The following is an 11,563-nucleotide window of genomic DNA, read 5'->3' on the forward strand; positions in this document are numbered from 1 at the left end:
ACATACATCCTTTTTCGTCCTCACAACGACAAGGGACCTAACGACATTTGAACCAGAGACGCCTGGTGTCGCGATTGTCGAACCTCTGTCGTCGTGAAAAAAAAAAAAAGACAGTTTAAACGTGATCGTGTTGTTTCTTTTTTGCTCGTGTATGCATAGTTACGGGACTGGAGTGTTCGGTTTGGTTCCGCGCGAAAGAAAGTTGTTGCCGGTGGTGGCGCGCTGGTGGCGGTTCGAGTATCTCCGGAAAAGCGCGGAAGACACGACGAAAGCGAAAGTACACCGCGTTCCAGAAAATGACCTTCAAGTTTCGCTGAGAATCTTCCGTTGTTCGGAACGAAAGGAGAGAAAAAAAATGATGGATCTGTAACGACGATTACTGTCAAAGTGTTTTATCGTCGAGTGAAAGAAATCGTGGACAGTTGACAAGAGTGTGTGTATTAGTGGCGGATATCCATAGCAACGAGAAGAAACGATCGGTGGAGGGGCATGGTGGGACCCCACCAACCAGGGCCACAGGCCCGGGTGGCCCCCCTGTAACGAGGAAATCTCTCGCTATCGTGCCGCTCGTGCTCCATTAGACTGCCTGGAATGATGGTATGTCTCTCTGAAAATAATATTTCTTATCTGTCGCCACGGCGCGGCGCAGCGCTCGCTCTCGCGCGTCTGTGTCATAATTTGTTTTCCTCTCTCGCGTGCAACACGTGTAACTCTTCTATATACTTGTTCGAACTGTGTATTTCGATCGTATTTTCACGTTCTTGCCGGTCGATCGAAACGTTACCTTTTTTAACGATCGGTTTGTTTTTTATCGTTCGAGGGTCAGACAGTTGATAGCAGAGTTCACACGTGGTGGGGATTTCAGTTTACCTCTTGGTGTCGTGTGTTTATTCGCTTCGAAAGATTAAAAATAGTCGAATTGAAATTTTTCGACATTTTTTTCTTTTTTTTTTCGTAATTGAAAGTGAACGACTACGGAAGGGTGTTTCGTCGAGAAATTTTCTATCGGTCGCGTCAATGTGCAGTTTATTCGTTTCGAAAGATTAAAAATAATCGAATTGAAATTTTTCGAAATTTTTTTTCGTAATTGAAAGTGAACGACTTTGAAAGGTGTTTTTTTCGAGGAATTTTCTATTAGTCACGTCAAAGTGTAAATATGAGTGTATTGTTTGAGGAAGGGGATTTGGTGAAATATTCGAGTTTATTAATAGGAACGATAAGAGTAACGACTATATCAGTAATGCGATGTGTACCGCGGTTGCAGAAGTTTCCGGGCAGTTAACTTTTGATCTCTACTTCAGAAGGAGAGTTAATTGAATTTCAATGAATCCTATGTACGCACCGTTAGATCGAGAGATGTTGCACAAGCAATTATGTGTCGAAAAAAGTAGTACAAGTATGTTCGACACATTTGTACAATTTTCATTTCTCCGTATAATTCGAAAATTGTCAAAAATAATATCTCGTCGAAATTTACCAACTAAAAACGACCAACGGTAACAATTACGGTAAAAAAACAATTGCACGAAAGTGTGATTATATTTTAAAACACAGTTTACACGAAAGAATGGACGTTGATGGGTTGGAAGTTTGAAGAACAAAAAATCGCGACTCGCCAGCAGGTTTGGAAGCCCGCGTCGTACAGCAACGCAGATAAAAGCTATCGATTGGTGAATTTTTTTGTTTATCTGCCGCCCCTGTCTGTCGGTAACTTGGAGCTCGCACGAAATGTCACCAGATAACGGAAGTTCCGGGACGATAAAAATGATTCAATCCCGAAAAGTTTGTTTGATCGAAACGACGTTCAGAGTTTCCGTGATAATCTCTACCTTCTCTCTTTCTCTGTCTGCTCTTCGAAACGACATTGGTTCAAATCTATTACGCGTCTTACCCACGCGTTTCGTCTATCTGGAAGATTCAAAGAAACCGGAAACGTCTGACCGCCGTAACTGTATTGCACCACGTACACCGGTTGTTTGTATTGAAATTGCGGTGCGTGTCTCTTGGAGCATAACACGGACGTATTTATTATACCGTGACTTTTGTACACCGGTGCATAGTGTACCGTCGATGATCCAACGAAAATTTGGTACGTAGGGGTTGACGGTAGGAAAAGTTCCGAGATATCGTAACACTTAGGGTGTATTCTCATTTTCTCAGATTTGATAATATCGCTGTTGGATTATTTCTAACAACACTCTATGGAAATAATCAAGTGAGGACAAAAATGTCTCTGCGTTATTTTAAACAAAGGCACTAAGGCTTCCACCAGATGTGTCTGGTGTCCGTTTTCGAGTCACGCACTGCACAATGCGATACCGTAAACAGTTCCTAGGTATAAGGGGACACCAACTTTCTTTTTGGGTGCCCAGAAACAGTCCTTTAGAACATTCAATAGCGTAAAGACGTTTCCTCCGAGTCCGTCGATAAATAGCATATCACAAGAATGACTACAGTAATGTCTCCACAAGTGTCAGTCCGCAAGGAAGCTAAACCTGACAATTGTAGAGTCAGGTGCGTTATTTTAAACAAAGGCACTAAGGCTTCCACCAGATGTGTCTGGTGTCCGTTTTCGAGTCACGCACTGCACAATGCGATACCGTAAACAGTTCCTAGGTATAAGGGGACACCAACTTTCTTTTTGGGTGCCCAGAAACAGTCCTTTAGAACATTCAATAGCGTAAAGACGTTTCCTCTGAGTCCGTCGATAAATAGCATATCACAAGAATGACTACAGTCAATTCTCCACAAGTGTCAGTCCGCAAGGAACCTAAACCTGACACTTGTAGAGTCAGGGACTACGTTTTCGAGCCTCGCGCCCGCCTTTGTAGCTTGCCGAACGTAGGACAAGGACAGCGAATAAATTAAAAAAAATTTCAGATGAAAAAAGGTAAAATTAACCCCTTAACGCACAGTTTTTTTGAAAAAAACCGGCCAAAAAAAATCAATTTTTTTAATGTAAAAAAAACAAACTTTAGAACATTGTTTTGGCAAAAAAATAAAAAAAATTCAAAATTAATCAAAATTTTTAGTTTAATTTTGGATTTTGATCCACATTGCAGAAAAGAGCCGAATATTGCAATGTTACACGTCCATCGACTTTTTTATTTTTCGTTTCGAATTACTATTTCGTGAAAAACATTTTTATCATTTTTTCCATTTGTTATCACTCCTCATTCAACTTTTCTTTTAGTGGACAATTTCGATATACTGCGCTTTTGTTCCATGGAAAAAGGCTATATTTTATTTTCGAATAAATAAGTATTATAGCTTACAATCCTATGTAAATGATAAATATCAATAACACGATTCTTTTTCTTAGCTTAAAGAAATTATATTTTTCTATTATGAATTGTCCGAGTGATGTAGCGTTACACGCTTGACTGACAGTGAGCGAGATAACATAGGCGCAGCAATGACGCAGCCTATACCGACACTTGTAGAATCCAAACTGACTGACACTTGTGGAGAATTTACTGTATTTCTTTTTCATAACCCATTTCCAATAATTGCGAATCGTTGAGCAAACGCTTGGTCCATGGTCAATCTAGACGTCAGAAAATTCACGCGATTTGTGTACGCGAGATATACACGGTGTTGCATTTCACGAATGGATCATTCACCGATTTAAGTCATCAACGTCGATTGAATAGGAAATAATTAACATTTGATATGTAATTTGTTTTTTATTATTATCTGAAGGCTATTTTCTGCGTTGTTTTTTATATTACACGGACAATCAGAAAAATTTCAGAAAAATATATTTACTTCATAACCGGTCATTTGACCGAATTTAATTCCTGTTTAATCAAAATTGCCAGAGATTGTAGGAATGATTTATAAATTCCTCGAAAATTCGCCGGGAAATTGAATTTCAGAAATTATGTAAATTAGAGATTGCGGAGAGTAGGACGTTGTTAATTAGGCGAAAAATGTTGGGAGTGCAAATCCGGAGAGCGGTACACTATTGATTGGTTGGTAGTTAGGCCGTTCGCTTCGCTCTTCGTCCGAGGAGCGTCAAGATCGCATGCACACACGTAGAACAATAGATTGACCGTCGTCTAACGGCATTCTAGCGGTCGGACGACCGATAATAGGGGCATCCAGCGCGAGCGCTCTGCGGCTCGCGGACATTCCGCGTTTCCCTGTCCCAGGCGCACCGGTTCCGTTGCACTAATGACCGGTCCGCGATCCGGGGCGTTAGTCGGGAATCAGCCAATCATGGACAATCGTGGCTCCTCTCGGTTCTTTAAAACCGTTCGCCAGTTTTCACCGGGCGACCGTGAGACTCGCTTGTGCGCTATTGCACCAATTCTATTTCAGAGATTCTCCTGTATTAACGATTAAGTATATTTTATGTTAATGTACGATTTCTCGATAATTTCTTGCAATATTCAAGTGAGGAATAATTAATTGTAATACAAGCAGAGGGTTGGATTGCATAAGTAAGTGGTTACCGAAGTTGTCGTGATGTCGTTGAAGCTTTTACTGAGCATTTCTTAATACGTTTGATTCTGACACATTTTTGTAGCGAAATTTTTGAAAATTGAAAGTTTCAGTTTTGGAAAAAGAATTGTAAGTGTTTATGAATCTGGTTTATAAGTCATGTGTTGCACTCGGAGCATTTTTCAATACGTGCAATTCCAAAACACTTTTGCAGTGAAACCTTTGAAAATTGAAAGTTTTATTTTTGGAAAGAATTATGAATTTGGTTTATAAGAGTTATCGTTGCAGTTGTAGCATTTTTTAATAGGTTCGACTGCAGCACACTTTTGCAGTGAAACCTTCGAAAATTGAAAGTCTCATTTTGACAAGGAAACGTTATAAATGTGCATAAATTTGGTTTATATCTTTGCACATGGAGCAGTTTTTAATAGGTTCACACTTTTTCCTGTGAAAGTTCTATTTTGCAAAGACAAAGTTATGAAGGAAGAAAGCTGGGAGGGAATTATGTGGGACGCGAAGGGTTAATGTGAATTTCTGATAGAATTTCCGAAGGGTAGCCGTTCCCCCAAAGTTCGAATTAAGAGGATTCTGACGATTAACATCCAACACGTGTCAAAGTCCCGAAGTCGTTCTTCGACTCTGTGTTGTTAGAATTACACGAAATACATATTTCGCATTGGTGGACGATATTTAATACTAACGTAGAATTCAGCGAAATAAAGAACAGTGTGTCTGTGAATAAACACATACACGAAGTACTGCTATAAAATATGAATACACCAAAATTGATCTAACTGGGACAAAACACCGTATCATGTTCAACTACCCATAAACTGTAAAGAGCTAAACATTAAATAAACATTACTCTAATATTTTTCTCAACTCGACAAGAAACTAGACTCGATTCTCCACTTTCTATACAGTTAGTGGACGAAATATAGCTAGGTCGATCCATATAGCATTTCGAGGGTTTAATTTTTGACTAGGCTGTATCGTTGCTCAGACTATATTTCGCTTCGAAACAATTCCATCGTCGAGAGGTCGGAAAATTGCCAAAAAAAATTATGGCAAAAATCCCGAAAATTACTAAAGGAATACGGTAAAAGATTATCGATGATTCGAATAGTGCTTACTCTAGGTCTTCGACGACCTAAGCGAAATCTCACCCCCGCATTAGGTTCGAAACGAATTTCTATTTTTATTGAAAAAAGTTTGAAACCTTCGACTTAACGAACAATTGTATAATATAGTACAGACTTCGATAAGTACTCCAGAATTTTTTCAGATTTTTCGAAAGCTTGAAACAGTGAAAAACAGACTTGGATAGAAACTACCCCGTTTTCCTACGTAGTGTGAAAAAGTATTTTGTCCAAGCAGGGTTAAAATTGAAAATTCTTATCTATTTAATTTCAATAACTGTACTGCGTATTTTTATGCATTCCTTATTGCATAATAAGGAAACATAATTAACCCAAAATATAGTACTCGTTATAATTGCCAATCTAGCCTCTATTTTGTTTAATTACATTCGTAAAAATGTGAATTCGCCTAAAAATCCGCACTCCATCACCGCGCAATTCAATTTCAAAGAGATGAAAAAACTTTTCGTGAACTTAGCGAATAAGCAAAAATACACAAATAAACTCAAAATATAGTACTCATTGTAATTGCCTATCTAGCTTCTATTTTGTTTAATTATGAGGTGGGCGAGGAACGTCGTTACCCTGTTTTCACCTCAATTTATTAAAGTATAAGTGTATGGTCGTACAGGCGTACAATTGGTCCAGAAAATACGATCGTTTATTTTGTTACTTGTCCCGGCGGCAGCGATGGTCGGTAAAGGAAAAACTGTCCGGAGGTGTAGGCGTACTGGGTTTTTATATTGTTAGGAGTAGCGATAGATAAAGATAGAAGTGGAGAAAGTGGTGGAAACGGAAAATTCGTTCGTCCTCGTGCGAACCTGGATGCCACATTGCGCGCTTCTTAGACCACTCGAGGACGAAGGCAAGTCTTAACTCGGGGAGAGACAATAGAACGGAAGGAGTTGGAAGAGAGAAAGTTCGCGTGGACGAATAGGACGAGGTTCGGTAAGGGTTTGTTGACGACGACGTACCCGCCGCAATTGCATTCGTAAAAATGTGAATTTGCCTAAAAATCCGCACTCCATCACCGCGCAATTCAATTTCAAAAAGATGAAAAAAGTGCGACGGTCGTGAACTTAGCGGCGAAGTTAACGCGTCCCCTGTTAAGTAAGGGGCGATTAGCCAATCCGCAAGAAGAGAGCGGTCGCGTGTTCCGTGTCTCGGGAAGGGGTTGCTCTGCGGGCTGTCGTCGCGCGCACTGCTAGGCGTCCCGATTCCGGCGTGTCATAACAGGGGAATGAGCTCTTCGCTCGGGTGGCCAGCTCATGGCTGCGCCACGGAATTATTTATACCACTTGATTACACGCGTTGCGCCGAGCCGCGCCGAACTAACCGGCGGAAACGTCCGAAACCTCGCGCGAGCGAGCTCCGTTGGCTATCGCGCGCACGCATCGCTCTATCGGGCATCGATGCGAGGAATCCGGCATACTTTGCCCGCTTTCGCGATATCGAGCGGACGATAAGGAGGACGACGCCGCGACGGCCGACGGAAACGAAAGAAATAAGGGACGGAATAGAGAGGAAATCGTTTCCTTGCGTACAATTTTCCGTCGCATTTTTTCCCCACGTCGTTTCCCTTCACCGTTTTCCCACAAAAGGACGCTCGGGAAAATTGATCAGCGTACAAGCTACTGTCGAAACGGCCGAAGATATTGTTCGAACGATAAGTTGGCGATTTTTCTGGCAAATTTTTTATGCAAGTGTACCGAATATAAATGTCACGTGAACTACTTTGTTGACTCTGCTCTGGCACATGTACCGGGTGTCCCAGTTGTTTTCGATCAAATTTTGTTAGGGTGTTCTATGGGTCTGGGTAAGAAACAAATGTTGTATAAATGTGGGTCGTTTTATAATCCGAGATACAAAGGAAATGATAACGAACTTGCGGTTGCTATGATACAAGACAATGGCAGTGGAAAAAGTCGCATTCGACACTTTCAACGACCTCAGATGGTAAACACAGCTCGCCATTAACATATTCTGTGCCTTTTTTGTATCATAACCTCACATTCGTTATCACTCTTCCTGTTCCTCTTTTTGTCATAACTTTTTAACGAAGCTTCAAACGACCCATCTTCACATAACATTTTTTTCTCATCTATACCCATAGAATACACTGGCAAAGTTTGGTCGAAGACGATTAGGACACCCGGTATGTGATCCAGCAGAGGCTTTAACCTGTTAACTGGGTTCACCTCTCGAACATTAATTAAACCTTCCTAGTTTACCCTTTAAAATGAGTAGAAATTAGAAGCAGTAACTACATTTATTCTAAAACCGTATAATCTCCGAACAAACAAACTATTGTCTTCCAAATGTATATAAATGAATCAGTGACCAATTACCGACAACGTTCGATCGCAAGAAAGCCACACCCGGTACATACAAACGAATAAAAATACATCGGAGACTGTATCGTCGCGAAATAGTTCACTTGGAACCTGAATTACCGTAAACAAATTAGTCATCTCTGTATGATTACACACTTTTCGTGATTCACATTCTAAAATCAGGAATAATCGCGCGACAGGAATCGCGCTTTACCTTCGTTAAAAGATGCTCGTCGGTGAACGCGCAGATCACTGGACGAAAGCGGAAGGAAACGTTCACGGTGGAGAACGGTATCGCCTAAATAAAGCTTTAAGGACATTTCAATATTTACGGACGGATGAGGGTGGGAGGGTCGCGTTCTCGGTCGCTCCAGTTCGCGAACGCGCGACCAGTAATAAACCTGTTTGCCCCGGCGCGGCGTAATTTATTTTAGAAACACGTGGGTGGCCATCGAGAGAGAAGGAAATTTATTCGGTTGGACAGCGAGGAAGATGATAACAGGCCGAAATCCTTCGGTAATTTACGCCCTGCGCCGTTTCGTCCAAACACCTAGCTGGAGGATTCCACCCGGTTCGATTCGATCCTGGATTATGGCTTCGCGCTCCCGTGACCCACGAAACTTATCGGCGAGAGGAAGCTCTCCCTCGTTGATCGAACATAGATATTCTGCTTGATTTAATACTCCTACCTACTTGCAAAATTCAAAGAGAGCGAGAGAGAGATAATGAGAAACGAAAGGAAGAATCGATCTCTTCGAGTCGACACCACTCTTTTTTCTCTTCGTCGCGTTGCAACCGAAGATCAAGGTGTTCGGGGGAACCTTGGAACTATGTCGGAATATTCTATCGAAGCGTTTAAATAGAGAAAAATTCGAACGGTGCCAAATATATTTACGCTTTCATCCCTGTTTTCACACCTATTCCGAGTGAGTAACACGCCAAGGAATGCTCTTATTCACCTAATACCACTTTGGATTTAGGTAACCATTGTAGGTCGCTTGTGACCCGTATGACATAATTCTCGATCCGGTTTCTAGAGTTAAAACGGGTATAGGTAAACAGGAATATTATTAATCGGAGAGTACGTAGATTTGGTAAATTTACGTTTCTTATGGAATCTTCTGAGCACATGCTTAGACAGGTGGATTCTTATTATACACTCGTCGAGTCTCTTCGGACGTGTCGTGATGTATTCGAGCTGATAATATCAACTCTTCCGCGATTCGCATGTAGAGGAGATGAAATCACGCGCTTCATATCCCAGGTTTGTACCTCGTAGTGTGTTCAGCGAGAGAGAGAGGCAGTTCGAGGGACAGAGAAATAGCTTGTATTCGGGATGGATGTGACAAATCTGACGAAGCAAAGACGTCACGCGAATACATTGTAAAACGGATAGTGAAAAATACGAACCTTAAATAATTTTTCAGACATTAAAGAACAAAAGAGGAACACCTGTTATGAAAATATTGTCACAAATGGAAAGCACGAATTTTTCGAAGAGAACGAAAAGAAAATTTGTATTCAAAAAATTAATCAATCGCAATATCATGAAACGTACTAAGATTTACCGAAATTTCCCCAGACGGGGTAGATCTATTTATCGACAAATATTCCAAGCGATAAAAAATGAAAGTTGACAATTTTTCACTTTTCACTCGTCAACGTTTTCTCATCGGGGGTGCAATCTGATTTCACCTATATTACAAATTTGATCGCGTGAAAGTTACGAAAAATAAGTAAAAAAATTTGCCCGGTTCGAAATGGGGGAAAATTGGCGGAAATACGTTCACGTGTATTTCACTTGTAAACGAGGTGATTAAATGCAATGCTCTGTGAGAGTGTCTTCTACAAATACATCGGAACGAGATCGGCAGCTTACTCGAAGACTATTAATTCCCTTGGTACGCGCGGAGTCCCGTAATTCTCGATTCGAAGCACCGAAATACGCCCGGTCGACCTTGCCGCGTTATTAGGCTACGCTTTAAACGAGATTTCAGCGTCTTGCTGTTCTGTCGATAGCCCCCGTGTCTGTGGCGATATATTTAGCTTGGTTGGTAGCGGGGTATCGCGGATCGACGATTCAGAGGGGCGAATCGGACTCCTGAAAAAGCGATAGACCAACGAGATAGATATAGGCGTTAGAACCGGCTTTGCAAACATACGAGACTCTACGTCTCGGTATAATTGCCTGCTCTCACGTCGAAATACAAATTTTCCTACGTGTACCATCGTTGAGGAAATGGTGAATCGATTTCTTCGTGTGTTTATTAGTGTGTTAATCTTTGGAGCACCCTGTATAATCATACTTCTTGAGTATACGTGTTGATGAGGTAGAATCGTAGAAGTGTGGATTTCATTGTTTTTGTGCAGGATTTATTTGACGCATTTGATATTAGATGGAATAAAATTGGAACACCCTGTATATTTATATTGTTCGAATAAACGTGTTAATGAGGTGAAATTGTAGAAGTTTGGATTTTATTGTTTTTGTGCAGGATTTATTTGACGCATTTGATATTAGATGATATAAAATTGGAACACCCTGTATATTGATACCGTTCGAGAATATATGATAATGAGGAAAAATTGTGGAAGTTTGGATTTAGTTGTTTTTGTGCAGGATTTATTTGACGCATTTGATATTAGATGGAATAAAATTGGAACACCCTGTATATTTATATTGTTCGAATAAACGTGTTAATGAGGTGAAATTGTAGAAGTTTGGATTTCATTGTTTTTGTGCAGGATTTATTTGACGTATTTGATATTAGATGATATAAAATTGGAACACCCTGTATATTGATACCGTTCGAGAATATATGATAATGAGGAAAAATTGTGGAAGTTTGGATTTAGTTGTTTTTGTGCAGGATTTATTTGACGCATTTGATATTAGATGGAATAAAATTGGAACACCCTGTATATTGATACCGTTCGAGTATATATGATAATGAGGAAAAATTGTTGAAGTTTGGATTTAGTTGTTTTTGTGCAGGATTTATTTGACGCATTTGATATTAGATGAAATAAAATTGGAACACCCTGTATATTGATACTTTTTGAATAAACGTATTAACGAGATAAAATTGTAGAAATTTGGATTTAATGGTTTTCATCGTGGAAATTAGTCGACGATTTTTCTGGATCCTTTCGGTACCTGAGAGAAGTCGATCTGAGTATTAATTTCCGCGTGTTGATGATTCGAGCACTCTGTATATTGATACTGTTCGAGTAAAAACGTGTTAACGAGATGAAAGTGTAGGAATTTAGATTTAATTGCTTTTGTACACGATTTACACGAGACGTTCGATATTAGATGAAACGAAAGAAATGTTTTTGTCGTTGAAATTATTGGATTCTTTTAATACCCGAGAGAAATCGAGGTCTCCGTATCGACGAGTTATTTGTACTTCATTGTGTATTTTCGCAGTTTCGACACCGCCGTCATTGGTTCATGGAATTTTCCTAGCTGACACACGCCATTCATCGAATGATACATTCCTTCGTCCGTTCTGTTCTATAATTACAATTTATCTTCGGATAACGCTTCCTGACCGCTGTATCTAGTTTGTTTCAGAGAAACTTGATGAGATTGTGATGCGACGATTACAAGGTCATAATCCAGCCTGCTTCTTTCTGTACTCC

The 11,563-nt window shown here is 40.3% G+C and overlaps 1 protein-coding gene across 1 annotated transcript in view; it reads left to right on the plus strand.

Moving 5' to 3' along the window:
* The first annotated feature begins 366 nt into the window (after positions 1-366).
* LOC108571541 (neurogenic protein mastermind-like) overlaps positions 367-11,563 on the plus strand; it is a 186,018-nt gene continuing 174,821 nt past the window's right edge. The window contains 1 exon segment of the mRNA XM_017933606.1: positions 367-597. Coding sequence (XP_017789095.1) covers positions 592-597 — 6 coding nt within the window. The 5' untranslated portion in view covers positions 367-591.

Source organism: Habropoda laboriosa, unplaced genomic scaffold, assembly GCF_001263275.1.
Source record: "Habropoda laboriosa isolate 0110345459 unplaced genomic scaffold, ASM126327v1 scaffold40, whole genome shotgun sequence".
Lineage (NCBI taxonomy): Eukaryota > Metazoa > Arthropoda > Insecta > Hymenoptera > Apidae > Habropoda > Habropoda laboriosa.